The 17001-nt window shown below is 37.5% G+C and overlaps 1 protein-coding gene across 8 annotated transcripts in view; it reads right to left on the bottom strand.

Annotated features, from left to right (window-relative positions):
• Arhgef6 (Rac/Cdc42 guanine nucleotide exchange factor 6) overlaps positions 1 to 17001 on the bottom strand; it is a 110357-nt gene that overhangs the window by 6565 nt on the left and 86791 nt on the right. For 5 of the 8 annotated variants that reach the window (XM_078034217.1, XM_005325170.5, XM_013358545.4 and 2 more), the window contains 9 exons: positions 15246 to 15305; positions 12912 to 13058; positions 10063 to 10149; positions 9192 to 9270; positions 8044 to 8189; positions 6857 to 6982; positions 5275 to 5295; positions 3452 to 3545; positions 2285 to 2362 (listed from right to left, as the gene is read on the bottom strand). In XM_078034217.1, the coding sequence (XP_077890343.1) occupies positions 2285 to 2362; positions 3452 to 3545; positions 5275 to 5295; positions 6857 to 6982; positions 8044 to 8189; positions 9192 to 9270; positions 10063 to 10149; positions 12912 to 13058; positions 15246 to 15305 (838 nt within the window). The remainder of the gene's footprint in view (positions 1 to 2284; positions 2363 to 3451; positions 3546 to 5274; positions 5296 to 6856; positions 6983 to 8043; positions 8190 to 9191; positions 9271 to 10062; positions 10150 to 12911; positions 13059 to 15245; positions 15306 to 17001) is intronic. The other 3 variants (XM_078034216.1, XM_078034215.1, XM_078034218.1) reach the window with 3 other exon arrangements.

Raw genomic sequence — 17001 nt, 5'->3', positions numbered from 1 at the left:
TTATGGTTGGGTCTTTGTTCATAACATCCTGCTACCTTGTACTCAGAGATGAATATTTACTGATTATTTTTCCTGGCACAAGAAATTCTAAATGCCAAAATATATTACTTAATTTGGAGGGGGCATTTTGCATTCAGAAAAATAACATGAAATGATCACTGTAATAGTTGTTCTCAATCAAGACTCCCAGAATTTCCTGTTTTGCCCACTACAGCAAAGAGCTAACTAGCAATTGCTCCATGCCTGCAGTTCTCTAGGACATTCACACCACGTCCTATGCTATGCTATTCTATAATTTTAGTAAAGTTCAGGTTGAAAGCAGCACTGCATTAGACACAATGCTCTTGAAGGGTTCCAGAAGCAGCATTCCTGCTCATTTCTTTTCTTTGTGGTCCTAAAGGGGAATGGTGGGTCACTTAAACTGTTTTTGGGGAGGTACAGGGAGTTGAACTTAGGGGAACTTAACCACTAAGCTGCATCCCCAGCCCCTTTTTGTATTTTATTAGAGACAGGGTCTCACTGAGTTGCTAAGCACCTCACTGTTGCTGAGGCTGCCTTTGAATTTGCAGTCCTCCTGCCTCAGCCTCCAGAGCCACTGGGATTACAGGCATGTGCCACCATGCCCAGCCACTTTAAGACTATTTTGATCCTGGGTAGAATGAGATCATCATGCGAGCAGAAAAGCTTCAAGTGTCCACACTTCTCTCTGCTCAGACTGTCTCCAGGCAATGGCACAGTAAAGGTGACAAAACAGACATGAAGGCCTGACCAAACAGCTCTCCTGAATCTTCAACTTCCTCCTCATTCTGGATCCTTCCTCTATGAGCTCAATTGCTTAATCCTTGGTCTCTCTGAGATGCTGGCCAAGTTCCTTCAGAGTTGTGTAAACTCACTGCCTTCACTTGATCATGCCCTGCTTTCATGAGGTAAGATGTGTCTCTACATTCTCCAGGGAATAGCACTTTGTAGATACATAATAAGTGTACAGAAGACTGGCTAACTGATAAATAAATGCAGCAAAAACAAAGAGCAGTCAGTTCCTGGGAAACAGGACATCTGACTGGGCTTGGCATCTGTCAAACATGCAAAAGAGAGGCTAAGGAGAAGGGGCATAACGTGGCTATATTCAGGCTAGGACATCTGCTTACACCTTCGCTTGTGAGTAGATGGGTTAACACTATGGAAGTGAAAAGAAGTGGTGGGGGACAGAGATGAGGTCAGATTCTATAGGAATATGCTCCTTCTGGTGTCTGCTTGTCTGCCTTGTACTCCTAACTTTCACAATAAAAACTGCTCTGACATTTTTCTTCTGCATCCTCCAAACTTGTTTTCAAAACTGGGCATGCCTGAAGTCACAGCCAGGTTTTGTCTGTGAAGCAGAAAGTGTCCCTTCATGATCAAATGGTTGACTTCCATGTGGAATTCTTTCCTCTTGACAGACTCAGATACTTTGAAAGAATATGTGAAAGCCGTCTGCCTAAAAAATCCCCTCCCACACCAAGTGATTGATAAGTGGCTGTTCAAATGGAGCATTGTGGGGCATTTGTTTCTTATGCAAATGTGAAAACCTCACAATCAGTATCTTGAATGTCCATGATAATGGCAGACAAAAGACATTATCCATGCGACCTGGCTTTTATAAAGCACAAAGATGCATCAGAAAACATAATCCAGCTTTCATTTTGTAGCCTGCAAGTTGTGTAGGGAAATAACCTCACCTCAGAGCTCCCTGATCAATCTCATACATTTTGAATAGCCCTGCCAGACTGCTACATATCCAGATTTTCAGAGAAACTTTGAAACTTGATTCTGGTGAAGCATTGTTTGTTTAAAATGCAGCTGATCAAAGATAGTATTTTGACTTCCTTTCCAAATCTGCCTCTAACATGAGATTAGCATCAGTTCACAGACACAGGAACTCTCTGGGCTCTTTAATTCCTAACTAGTGCTGGTGCAGGTATCTGTGTACTTCAAAGGAGAATGAATGGCTTTTTCAAATTGTTTTCATTTCGATCACCTCCAACTTTTTCCCTCTTGCATCTCTTTCTCTCTGGGTGAAAAGCAACAGTGGTAAACAAACCGCTCAGTAGCTAAAACCGCCTTATCTGAAAGATGCAGTCCTGCACCGCTCCTCTGCACTCAGTCACCTGCTTTCCACACCCTGCAACCCCATATGCATTGCCCCTCCCTCCCCCGCTCTCTCCCCTAAGAGGCAGTGAGCAATAAAGGAAGAAACACCAGTCATTAGAGAAAGTAGTTTGAAAGAATCTAGTTGAGGCATTACCTTGTTGAAAATTGGCGCTGGTGCAGTAGGCTTCGATCACCTTAAGAATCTGCGCATCTTCTTCCAGAGCAGCTGTACCTGTCAAATTGAATTAAAAAGGACTTCATAGATCAATGCTTCTGAACCCTTAAAATGATGCAGCACACTTCACCACCAAGGACCAACCTCTCTGATGAGTAATGTTTCTAAAAGGCAGTAGAAACAACTATTAGATCCTCATGCTAGAGAAGAGTGATAGCAACCCCACAGAGCTCTGCACTGAGAGAGGCCTGCTCCTGCAGCCCAGAACTCTAAATTGGAGAGTCCTGTTTGCCATTTCTTGGAGGCCAAAATCACAGTGCGGACTTGATACTGGCTTCAGCTCTCACCCAATATACCACAACCTTCCTCTCCTTCAAATTTCAAGGCTCGACTTCTCTAGAAAACTTTCCACATTAACCCCCATCCATCTTTCCAACCAGCTGGCATATTCATTGACTGTCCCTCTTCTCACCCATCTCCCCAACTCATTCTTGAAATGACTGGAAGGCACCCTGTTAATAAGTTGATGAAAACACTTAAGGTGTGTGTGGGGGATGAGGCATGCAGAAGTTAGAATCCAGCAAGAATTCATCCAAACTATAATTTTTACTAATGCACATAGTACTACCTCCTGTTTCAGACTTGCTTTTTTTACATGAGTCTCAAAGTACCTTGTCCACAGTATTATAGCCAAATAGGTATGTATGATTGGCTAACTGGCTTTACAGCTTGCCTCTAAATAAAGCCCTGTTTCTAGATGTCAGTAGGCCAATTCCTTGACGGAAAACATCACTGAGCTTTAGACTTCCTGAAAGGCTTCAGTATTCAGATCTATTTAGTCTACACTGTACAGGAAAACATTTCAGCCATCAGAAACTAAGAGGAAGAAATATGCATCCTTAGCAAATGAGTCCCGTTAGCAGTTCTAAACCAGGTGGGGCAAAATGTTCGGTGTCATAAAAATAATGTAGATGATGTCTGCCTAAGATGACAAGAAGTACTTATTTAAAAGTCTTAGAGATGACTAAACCTATCCATGCATTTATGTAACTGATGCCAAGAACAAACTGCTCTGATCATGTGCTTTGAAAAAATTCTCATGTTAGTTCATCCATAAATAACTTTAAGAAAATACAAAACACATACTTTTTCTAATTACATATTCCTCCTCTGATGGTTTTCTCTCAGTCTTTCTTTTATGAAGAAACTTCTTCATTGTTTTGGGGCTTTTACTGGACTCCTGTAAGGATAAAGTTCTCTTAATGAATTAAAATTCTCTCCCAAATTCAAATTAAAATAGAGCAAATTAAACACAATAGAATACCTTTCTCTTATTTTGATAGTTAGGAGTGCATCAGAATTTAATACTTTACATAATAAAAATGACTCAAATAAACTCTATAAGGTTAGATAAAATACAGGCAATGATATTATCCTCTCAAGTGCCATAACAATGAGAATAAGAATGGAGACAGTCTACTAAAGATGAGGCCAAATGCCTTTAGGGTACCATCTGCAGAGAAAGTAATGGGTACCAACCCTAGAAAAAAAATAATAATATTTTTAAATTGGTTTATGTTCTCCACTGGTACCATTTGAAGGGAATTAAATAATAACTGTGGCTAACAATATAGCATTTATCACTTTTCAAGAGCTTCAAAACTACTTTTAAGAGTATTTTTAGCAACAGCACCACAAAAAAATATAACGTTCGTTTGTCAGATGAGAAAGATTAAGACAGAGAGATTAAGTAATTTTTCCAAACTCAGAGAGAAGAGCCAAGTGAAGCATTTTCCAATAAATGATTGGGTTAAGAGTAATATACCGGGCTGGGGATGTGGCTCAAGCAGTAGCGCACTTGCCTGGCATGCGTGTGGCCCGGGTTCGATCCTCAGCACCACATACAAACAAAGATGTTATGTCCGCCAAAAACTAAAAAATAAATGTTAAAATTCTCTCTCTCTCTCTCTCTCTCTCTCTCTCTCTCTCTCTCTCTCTCTCTCTCTCTCTCTCTCTTTAAAAAAAAGAGTAATATACCGACAGACAAGCTGACCTATATATGTATAAAGCCATACTTTGAATTAGTAGACAGTGGAGAAGAGAATGACTAAATTTGCTTTTGCTTTAAGAATGATGAGAAAATTGAAAAAGAGTGCTCATTGTCAATATCCAAGCAAATGGATTAAATCTTACATTAAGGAAAAATTGTCATGATTACCTTATCCCAATCTTCCATGTAATGTATATATGTGATGCATAGATGATCATTAGTATTTTAAAATATATTAAACAATGCCAAATGTTTTCTCTGATATGAGGATGATCCATAAAGGGGATGGGAGGTGGAGCATGGGAGGAATGGAAGAACTCTATATAGGGCAGAGGGAAGAGAGGAGAAGGAAGGGGGTATGGGGGTAAGAAAGATGGTGGAATGAGATGGACATCATTACCCTAAGAACATGTATGAAGACCTGAATTAAGTACATGTATGAAGACCTGAATGGTGTGACTCTACTTTGTATACAACTAGAGACATGAAAAATTATGCTCTATATGTGTACTATGAATTGAAATGTATTATGCTGTCATATATAACAAATTAGAAAAAAGAAAGAAAGAAAATATATTAAAGAATTTCATTCCTTTTGCTTAGCCACAGTGATCCACTTAGGCTTAAAAACAGACAGACATGAAAAACTCACATGTGACAAAAATAAGAGGAAAAAATAGTATTTAAAAAAAAACAGGAAATGGACCTTTTTAAAGCATTACATAGAAGATGACACTTTTTTATGTATCTCTCACAAGCCTGCTTTTTGAAGAAAGTACTTACATGTCAGAATCGCATCTTCATATTTGAGCCACCAATTATAACAAGGGACAAAACAAGCATAAAGCAAAGCTTCATTCATCAAAGGTTACAGCACAACATATGTCACTGTAAGCCAAAGATATTGTTCTACCCTTACCTTTAAGATATAAGACATCCTCTAAAATGAATATGTAAAGAAAGAGAAGATGAGCGTGAGAGGTCGATGGTTATAATGACCAAATCCATTTATCAATAATTCTAAAACAACATTTGAAATGTTAGTGTTATCATAAATTACACAGAAAGAATATCATCACATTTCCCACATTAGTTTCAGGTGCAATTTCATCATGCAGAAGTCCAAAGAATACAGTACTGTGAAGAATAACGAAAACTGAAAATAACTGAAATACACACTGCATAGTAAGAATATATTAATAAATCTCTTTCTCCAGCAGAAACAAAGTGATCATGCCTTAGTTTTAATAGATTAGTTACGTGAAGGATTAAGTCAACTGTACACTTCAAAGCTCACCCCTGCACTGAATTTAATAACTGACAACTATAAATTACCCAGCATTGAAAAGGGGACCTACATAACTAGGAAGTGGCACTCCTGCTTTAGGTAATCAAAGAAGAAAAGTAGATGATTGCAGGAATTTCAGGTTAATTTCCAAGGAAAATCTATGGCCAAATTCTGAATAGAGGTGAACAATTCAGATTCAACTCAAGCATTTTCTCTCCTATTGTGTTGGGTCAAAAGTGTCCAAAAAAATCTCCTCCAATGTTCATACATCATTCTATTTTTACTGCACTAAGAGTTGGAGGCAACAATTAATCAAAGCAGAAGCATGGTGGTTAAAATCAAAACATACTCAAAATTGAGCTAAGTCTGCATCATCCACTGAAACACACATTTGATATGCTGCCTTTGCAGTATAATTCTAAAGCTTATATCATAATTGTCACAAACTTATTCTTCCCTCAATGAGATCTATTTAAAAAACAGATATTAATAAACAAGCACTTATTCTGAAAGCTAAAACTATAAGAAATTGGTTAGAGGGAGAAAAAATCCCACTATATGGAAAAACTAACACTCCACACAGTTATAGAAGCTAGTGACTGACCTAACTGCAACTATGAGAGAAAAAAAAAAACACCACCACCTTGAAATCCCACCTACTCAGATATCCAATGTCCCTTAAGGTTGTTGACAAGAAACCTCTCTTTAAAAAGACATTTCTTCCATTGAATTCTTTTCCCATTCTCACTGCAATAAATATTATTTTCATAGTTTGAACTCATGGCCTGCTCCTATAACACTTTCCTGATTTGGCTTAATAGGTCAAAATGCTCCAAAATACAGAATTGGGTCTGTTTTGTTGAAAATTCAACTCCAAATAAAGTGGCTCTCATTCGAGATGTGTGTGCATGGTTAACTAACTTAAAGGATTCTCACAATCATATTAAGGTAAACCAGAGGCACTTCAGGAGGAGGTTGGAAAAATTCAGGCAGTGCACATTAACCATGTAGGAATCTGATAAACTTTTGTAGATGGACAAAAGGGAAATAGAAAATTAAGAAACAAAAAAAAAAAATCACTGAGCCTGGTAATTCAAGATTAACTGACATATATCACCTATCGTACATTCTAGCACATTCTCACAGAACTGTTTGGAATAAGCTACAAGATTAGCTTGTCAGAAGCATTTTATACCATATGTAGCAAAATTACCTCTTTATAACCTAGGGCTGCTGATGGTCTAAGTGGAGGTGCAGGTCGTAGACAACTTAAACTCCACGGTTTTATAATTTGAGGAGGCTCCAAGGGTCCTCGGGGCTGTCCAGTAGAGCTAAAAGACTGGGAAAACGTCTTATGAGATGTTGGCAATCTGCCATCTGAACCCGACCTTGGGTCACACAGTAAGACAACCACAATCACTTCATTGGGTCAGCAAAGCCAGCCAGAGAAAGGAAATGATGGGGAAACAAAAGTCTCCAGTTTGAGAACTGGCACTTTCCACTAGAGATTATGGGGTCTCTAAAGAATAGCACAAAATTGACTCAACATCCCATGATCCTGTCCTTTCTCTCTCTCTTCTGCAATTTCGTTGAAGTCAGAAGGTTCCCCCTCTAGAAAAGAGGAAAGTTGTGTACCAGGCAACATTTGAGTTCAGTGATGTGTTTAGAACTCAAACAGGTGTTTAAATAGGTTATTTTATCAGAACAACATACAGCACAGACTCAGCAATTGAAATCTAGCTAGTAGTTGGCAAAGTCAAGATTTGAACACAGATCTGAGGCCAAAGCCCATGTTCTACCACCACAATGCACAGTGCTCAAAATAGGAATTTTGGCATCACAGGAGTGTTAACAGACAACACAGCATATCTTCCATTTCACTCAACAAGTACAGTAAAATCTCATCAATTCAATTTTCATGAATTCTAAATGCAGGAACTCAGAGGAAGACAATACTGAAAGTTTATCTTTGAAGAAGGTTATTGAGCAAATGTGATAGCATGAATGAGGTTACATGGAAATGTTTAAGTACTTAGGGAAATAACCTATTTGTTTTGACTCAGCATATTATTAATATGAAAATAACAGTTGCTAAACAAAGTAAGTTTTGTTGATCATGAAAACATCTTAGCAGGACTCTCGGTTGAAAACACTTGGCTAGTAGTTATTTGGAGAATCTGAATACTGTCAAACAAAACTGCACACCTCTAAATGAAACTTTTTATTAATTTGGATGAGCCTCACAATGAGAAATCAGAATTAGTGAGGTTTAACTGTACTTCAAAATCTATGAATGAAAGACTAACCAAAGACGAAGGTTGTGCTCACTACTTTGTATTAAGTATTCGGCAGGCAAGATCTGAAGTAAGCATTCCTGGGCAGAAAAAATGGACTACTTACGGAATGAGCACTACATGACGATGATGATGTTTTGGATAATGAACCACCAGAGGCAGGTCCTTTAGTCAGTCTGGACAGGTGCTCCAGCCATTCCTGGAAGTCCTGGCTATTGTTGCAATGGACCACAACTCTCTCTACTATGTTACCTGCATCATCCGATTGTGAACATTTGAAAAGAAAAGGCAAGGAAAACCTTGAGTTTGTCTCATTCATAAATATACCTCATGCAACTAAGACTTTGGTGTCTATTTTCTGGGGTCTTCATATTCATGGATAACCTTTTCAAACTTCTATATTAGGAATAGATAAGCTATGATAAGAAAGTAAATAAATATTCATGTCTGTGTTATAAAACTGTACTTGATTTCTTCCACTTACAGAATCTTAGAAGTAGAGTAAAACTTCACTATGAACAAAATAGCAATCCAAAAATTTAAGCAGAATGTGCATCTAGTTCATAGTCTAAAGTGAGGTTCTTGTACTGGATCCCCCAATATTAAAGTCAGAATAAGATTTAGGCAAATACCAAATGATATGCTTTCTATTGGGAAAGAAGAGTACTGGTAAGGCCAGGGGTCATTATCCCAGTCTTAGCTGCTGAACCACATCAGTGCAAAAAGTGCAGTCATTACATGTAAATCACACAGGCCTGGCAAAAGGAATAACAGCCCAAAATGTCAGAGAGCATTATCAAGACCTGGCATTTTGCTCAAATTGTGAAGAAAGTTTCATGGCTTTTTAGCACTTTTTTGAAACACAACCAAATCTTGCTAATTCATAGGGGGATATTAAGATTGCTGGTAAAAGTCTACATCTTGGGATCCTCTGCCACTAGGGAATAGATAACAGAGAGAGAGAAAATTACATTTACGTCAGTCCATTTTGTTATTCTTTAGCTCTCACCAGTAGCTCTTATGCAAGGGAAGATTGAAACTAATGGCAAAGCCAAGGCTTTTAAATGATCAGGTGACTTCTCTGTTCTATCACTGTACCCTAGTTATTCCAAGAAATGGAATATGCTGTGCCATGTCCACATAAAACTTTCTCATGGACTGTATAACAGAAAATAATTGCATTTATTTATTTAAACTCCACTTCATCCCAAAAAAGATTTGAAGTAGCTACATGAAAAAGTGAAAATTGCCTACCTGTGATTTCAAATGTGCAGTCATTCCCTTCAATTTCATCTAATCTAGTCACCACCATTCCTGGTATTGGTATTTTTCCCTACCAGAAAAAAAAGTAGATTCCCATTAATTCTATGATTTTATATATCTCTCTTAGATTCTTTGATCCTCTCTGAAATCACTGCTGAATTATAGGCAGATATATTTCTCTAGCCTGTTGATAGATAATGTTTCCTTGTTTAAAATTTTAATCAGACAAGGAAGCAAAGGGGAAACCAGGGTTGTGTTTGCCTAACACACCCTAAACAATGAGATCAGGATTTACAAAACAATTTACTTTTTGAACACGTTTTCACATGAAGTAGTAAACAAAGAAAAGGCTCAATTTTATGAAAATTTGCCATGGTCAGGCCAGGATATAACAGGCATTAATAACTTATAACACTTTGTATCTTGGGAGCACACTGAGGGAAGTTTAATTTCCTAAGGAGTTTAATGACTTGCATCTTAGATACCCAAATTGTGTGATGTGACTGTAATAAGACAATCACAGGAGCAGGTGCCAGCTTTGTATTTTCTCACCAATGATGATATGGACCTATAAAATATTGCTGCTAATTTATCCAACTGTAGACTTAGATTTCTATTTATACATTCAAAACCCAGTTCAGAAGCAGACCAATAGATATTCAGGACAAACTCATTACTAACACAAAGGTCTTTGATCTAATGAACATCTGTTCTGATAAGCTGTTTAATTACAATGAAGGATCAGAACATTCTGCCTGCCTTTGCTGGCTTGAACTTTTAATGCTATAGTGGAGACATTATGTCTGAATGGAAGCCTATTTCATGTGGGTCCTGCCATTTGTCTTATATGAAATCTACTAACCTGATAGATAAAGCCACTCATCCGAGGACTTGCAGACAACATTAGCAAGACATTTGAAAATAACATAAGGTATCGCTCCTCTTTTTCCTGTGGTGGAATGAAAATATTAAATGGAGAATAGAAATTGGTCATTTTTATTAAGAATTTTAGATTTTAAAAACCATACTCAACCTCAAAGCACAAAACTAGTTTAATTATACTTTCACATGGACATAAACACACAATTTCTCTCTCCTTCTTAAACATAAAGTTAAATACAAATAACCACACATGTTTCCCAAATACATAAGCCTGAGAGGTCAACAGTTTATGTAGCCAGTGCAATGAGCTAGGCCTGGGCACAAATAAGTCTCTAAGTTCACAAAACAAAAATACAATTTTACTTTGAAAAGTGGCAAAAGAATTGGTTTCTTACTCTTTTTTTCTTTCTTTCTTTTTTTTTTTTGTGATACTAGGGATTGAACCCAAGGATTTACACATACTAGGCAGAGGCCCTACCACTGAGCTACATCCCCAGCCCATGAAGTGGCTTTTGAGTTATGTTCTAATGCATGTGAATTTTTATTCACAAAATTATTTTTAATCATCAAAAATAGGATAATTAATTATATCCATATAAAACACAGAAGTAAACACACTTTTAAAAAATTTTGTGTGGTTTTGTATATGAATAGTGGTGGGGGTCAAACCCAGGGCCTCATGCATACTAAACACACACTCTAGCACTGAGCTGCACTCCTCAGCCCAATTTTGTGGGTTTTTTTTATTTACACATAATAATTGTATGTATTTATATGGTACAATGTTATATTTCATGTATACATTGTGTAATGATTAAATCAGTATAATTAGTATATCCAACATCTTAAACTTTTCTCATTTCTTTACAGTGGGCACATTCAAAATCCTCACTCTCAGCTCTTTTGAGATACATATAATGCATTAATGTTAACTATATTTTTATAGCATTAGAAGAATCTTCATATATGAGGGTTCTTGGAATCCCTTAAATAGACATGCAATTGGTAAATGCAAAATTCCCATTTGGCTTTCATGCCCAGCCATCTTAGCCACAATTGTCTGCATGCCTGTCTGTATTTACCTCCTCCTATTTGAGAAGAGTTAACACTCAGAGGCTAACTATTCTAACAAGTGCTCTACATTCTCACCAACCTTTCTCTCATATAGTTTTCTTCTGCATATATCTCCTCTCCTCCTTCCTCCTGCAGCCTCCCATGCTTTACTAAGCTTTTCCTCTTTTGCCTTTAACATATGTGGATCTGCTGTCCTAAAAGGCTTTGCTCTTCCCATGTGACTCCTTATACATAATATCTCATTTCTTGACATTTTATTGCCAAATTACTTGCTGCCTTCATTTTCTTCCCATTGATCCCTCCCTAACTGCACCCCTACTGCTTTCTCAAAGCCATCAATAACTGCCTTCTAGCAAAATCCAATGGCTTCTTCTTGGTTCTCACATTCCTTGACCTTTGAACCTTCTGGAGCACTCAGCTTACTGACAACTTTCAAGTGCTCCTCCAGGAATTTCCATAATACCACAAACCCCCAATTCTTTTCTACCCTCCTATTTGTCTTTCTTTTTTCTGGCATTTGTTCCTCCTCCTTTCACCCAAGGGATTTATCCCAAAGATGTGAAATGACTAATAGTTAGACTCATTGCATTAACCTTCCCCAGGGTATCTGCATTTTCAATGAGATTGCTTATTAACCCAAAGTAATGAATCTCTGCCAGAGACACATCTGGGAATATAGGAAGATGTTTTGGGAGAGGGAAGACAATTCTAACACCCGATAAATCATAGCAGGTGACATAATCAACCTTTCTCCCTTACCCTACTCTCTTCTTAAAAGAAATAATCTATCTTCAGCTCCTGTGCTTCTCTTTGAATATTTACCTCCTAGGAAGGCACATCTGTCAGGGACATCTAAATCTCTGCCTGTAACTCTGACCTATCACCCACATTTCCATATTATTTCAACAGCTGCCTACAAGACATCTTCACATGGATAGCTATAGTCTCTTGAAAGTTAACAGGTCTAAAATTACATTCATCATCTCCTCTAGCCCATGGGTCACCCATTCCCATTGACTTTCCCATTTAAGCATGTTTCAGAGTTGCCTCTTATGCTCTATTACCTCTACCACCACCTTGGCTGGGGGTACTTCTCACTTCCCATTCAGGTTGCCCTTTTTGTTTCTAGTCTCATCCTCATCTGATATATGTGTTCACCAGATTAAGTGTCAAACAGCCCTTTCATTATGTTTTTCTGCTACTCAGTACTCTTTCATTACTTCCTATTGCCTGCTGCATCAATCTAAACTGCTCTAGTCCAATGTCCAATGTTCTTCAAAACCTGATTCAATTAACCTTTTCTTTCATTCACTATGTCTAAAATGCTTCTTCTGATGCCCGAAGTCTAGTTTTCTTACTGCCCTACAGAAAAAAAGTCACATTCCTGTTCTCGCTTGAAATAAAAATGACCTCTACTTTATCCTCCCTTTTTCTTTTTAGCATCTTCCTCCTTGAGTCCTGTCTCTATAAGGTCTTTTTGGTTGCTCCCTTCTCTGAATTTCTATGGACTCTACTGCTGGCTATTTGGTTTGTTTTCTAGTTGCAATTTGCATTTGAATCTATTTTAGTGTGTTATTTGAAAGCAAAGCTTGTTCCTTCTCTCTATTTCCCATAGCACCTAGCAGACTGTTGGGCAAAGAAGGGGTGTTCAGTTTCTGATTTGAATGCTCAAGCATTTGTCCTTGATAGAAGGACAAATAAAGGAAGAAAAATATGAAACATAGAAGAAAAATGTTAATATTTAAAGCACTTTACCTCACATGTTCCATACTGCACCATTACTTGTGACATAAAAATCACATTTCCCAAGGTTTTAATATCTTCCCCTTCCCATGCCTGAATAGGTTCTGAAAGTATCTGTAACTCCAGCTGTTTTCTCTTTCTCAGATCTTGGCACTGTCCCTACAGAACCAAAACAGAGCACATTTTTGCAAAACAAGAATTCTTATGAAACAGATCAGTGAAAGTTATCAGACCTAACAGAAGATCAACGTAAGATGCGACATTTGCCTCTCACATTCACGAATCCCATTATTCTTCACCTTGAATTCCATGAACAGACCCATTCCTGACAGACAGAAGATCCACTATCTTTAGTCTCAAGCTTTGAGCTCCTAAAAGTTATATGAGGATGAACTACTTTTCATTTCACCAAAGCATCAAAATAAGGGTAGAGGGCTGGGGATACAGCTCAGTTGGTAGAGTCCTTGCCTTGCATGCAAAAGGCCCTGGGTTCAATCCAGCTCCACACACACAGCAAAAAAAAAGATCAAAGGATAGAAAGGGTTTGTTTGTCCCTCCTTGTAAGAGTCTAGAAGGACAAGTAGTGGAATCAGATAAAGCAGAGGCAGGAAAACAGCTGACAGATTTAGATCTGTAGATTGGTACCATGCTCTAGATCCTTGCCATCTTGTCTATCTTGGTATTAAATAGGGCTTCAGTTATTACAAAGTAATTTTATTTTTCTAGCATATCTTCACTTTCCATCAAGGTAACATCCTCATAATAACAAAAACAAACAAACAAATAAAAGCTACAAGACTTATAGAAAAGAGACTGGCAAGAAAAATGTAAATTCATTTTTATGGCACAGGGAACCAAACTGAGCTTATAATGAAACACATGCACCACTCTGCTCTGTGCAGAGGGAGCAATACTAGATTGCTATAAAAAATACTAAATTAATTTTCCTTTCCAAAAGGATTAGGAAAAGGAGGACAACAGAATTTCATGATGACAAACTGAAAATTCAAACCAAGAAACAATTTACTGTTTATGTTCACACTGGCAAACAGTAAATTGTGGAGTGTGAACATTATATATATATATATATATATATATATATATATACACACACACACACACACACACACACACACACACATATCCCTGCTTTAGAAAGTGTGAGGCTACCTTAGAGTAATTTAACAGCACTCATTCCAAATTGAATACAAAATAAGCATATGGTTAGTTATATTACTGTTTCCAAATGACTGTAATGTAATAGCTTTTTGGAAGTGATTTTTCCATAAAATCTCTGTTGCCTCATTCAGCTAAATGGATACTTGAAGAAATAAATTTATTATAAAGATACTTTCCTGCATCTATACCAAAAATAAACAGACTACAACCACCAAAGCAGGTTTTACATGATCAAAAATAAAAGCAGTTTTTTTTTTCAAAGAGGCATTTTATATTCCATTGACACAGGAAAAATAAGAAATAAATTACCACAAAATCCATGGGTTTCAGTGGGCTGTTCAATTAGGTGGAGCCATGTGAAACTGCCAGGATTTGATTGTTTTTAAGGCACAACAGCAGCGATGTTAACTTAATACCTTACTCTGGTCTTCAACTTGCTGTTTAACCATGGATATGCCAGTTACTGATCTTTTAACAGCAATATAAATGAGGTGATGGTAAACATTGCATCACAAACTTACAGCAAGGAAAATAACTGAACATTGATCCAAATAACTTAGTATGCTACAGAAATGTAAAAAATGTAGCTAAACTTAATCCATCACCAAAAATAAAATTTTCTTTGCTTTTAAAATGGCACCAAGTTGTTTTACATCAGTGGATTCAAGAACACACATTAATCATGATGTTCAAGATACAAGATTTAAGTACCTTTGGTAGCAACTTATATAAAGCAATTGTATTTAGTAGATGATAGAGTTTTTTTCCTTTTATAAAGGATTTCTTTTTCATATGCAAAGAACAAACTCAAGCCCTTTGACATAGTTGATTCCAGTGCTGATGCCAATCAGTGAATGACGAGTTATACAGACATATGGTGAGGAAAGGGGGTAAAGACAAAGACAAAAGGAAACCCCCCACCTACACACCAATGCTTAATGTGGCCAAGACTTCAAATGTGATTGCTTTATATCTTTAGCCTGGCAACCTTTCATAGATAAGCATGATTTTGGGAGGACAAAATGACATGAAACAATCACTGCAATACTGTCATGAAAGGTCTGAAGACCTTTGCATAATAAAGAAAATATTACACAGAAATCATTCTTTCAGGAACAAAATACAGAAAACGAAGAGTGACCATTCTCCACTTAAAACATGACCTACCATGAGCATTTTGAATGCTACGATTGCTTTCAGAATATCCTGATGATCTGGATGAGTATCCTATCAAAGTAAATATTGAAAACAATATTAGCAGAGAACGGGTCATCAGTAGCCAGGGGTTCCAGGTGGGAGGAAAGTGTGGCCCCAAATGATAGTAAGCAAGAATTTTGGAAGGTGACAGAATCATCCCAACTGTAGTGATGATAACACAAGTCTAAATCTGTGTTAAAGTCAAAGAACAGTGAACCAAAAGAAAATTTAATTATCTAATAATTGAGATTCCAAATGTCAGTCTGTGTTTTAATCCTTAAACTAGCATAGAGTATAATGGACTTTTAAAACAGCAGGTATCACAGCATATATTTAGTAACAGCACAGTAGATATAATTATTGAAGCAAGAGTTCCCATTTCTCTTTTTTGCTGTTGTGCTTTAGATAATAAATATTTAGCAATGAATATGGTAATTAAATAATTACCTGAGAGACCATGTTAAGTCATAGCATATACCTAACCTTGAGGAGTTATATGGGGTTATACCTCACCTGAAGGGTGTATGTTAAATGTATGTAAACCTAACCCCTAGAACTCAGCTGGCATGGTAGGAAGATGCAATCTGCCCAACCGATTTTGGGTGAGAAAATACAGAGCTGAACTTGAACATTATCAGAGTCTGACTCAAGCCAAGAATAATATTGCTCATGGAAAGTAGGTTTGTATTCCTTTATAACAAAATTTGTAGTCACCCAAATCAATTGACAATTGAGAATTTCAGATTCCATTCTACTACTAGCCAGCAATCATGCCCAGCAATCAGAAATACGGATAGTGTCTCAGCACTGGTGAACTAGCAGGAAGGAGGTGTCTTATAGGATGATGGGCAATGGGAAGCAAGCCAAAGACAATGTGAACAATTGAAGGCAGGGGTAGAAACAGGCTCCACTACAAGGAAAGCCAAAATAGAGAATCTGAGCTGTGGGAGCAACTTCTTACTACTTTGAGGTTTTATTTTCTCCCCAAATTAAATGTGTATTTGTACTTCAGTACTAAGAAGTAACAGAAACTTAGGCCATTGGTTTCTGGATTTTTGTGATAAGCAAGGAGGGGCAAACCTCAAACGGTTCAGCCAACCAGTTTGATTATGGAAAGACCTCCAGAGGCCAAGACCTTTCCAAGCCCTAACTGAAATTTCATTCCAGCAGGCTTTATTCACCTGCTCCCCACTGCCTCCAGCTTTCAGGCAGGTCAAACACCCTGAGAATGCGGTTTCCCTCAGAGTATATGATTTCAATCCTGACAAATGCTGACAAGCCTGACAGCATGCAACCTTTTGCTTTAAAGATAATCAGCCCTTTTAAAACCTCAAAACCTTCCCCCAGACACAGGAAGAGCAACTAGGGTAAATGCAGCCTCCCCCAGGGGGCCCTCCTCTCCCACCCACACCTCCACACCCCATGCATAATCACCAAAGAACAGCTTAAAGAGCTATCCCTGTTGACTGGTTTTTAATCACAACAGGATTTGGGCTCTTGATGAAAAATGATTCAATGATCAGTCTTCATCACAAATCTTAATATTTACAAAAGATTATACACTGTGTCATGTAAACTGTAAGTTTATGAGCCAAAATGTGATGGGACTTTGATGTAGATATACTGGTGTACAGAGAAATGCATTAATATTGGATGCATGGATTAATCTTGAAGGAATACCAGAATCTTCCATTGTAATCCAGAGTCAGAAAGCTGAATGATTGCA

Source organism: Ictidomys tridecemlineatus, chromosome X (genome assembly GCF_052094955.1).
Source record: "Ictidomys tridecemlineatus isolate mIctTri1 chromosome X, mIctTri1.hap1, whole genome shotgun sequence".
Taxonomy (NCBI): domain Eukaryota; kingdom Metazoa; phylum Chordata; class Mammalia; order Rodentia; family Sciuridae; genus Ictidomys; species Ictidomys tridecemlineatus.
The sequence above is the reverse complement of the archived record's forward strand: the minus strand, read 5'-3'. Positions and strand labels throughout refer to the sequence as shown.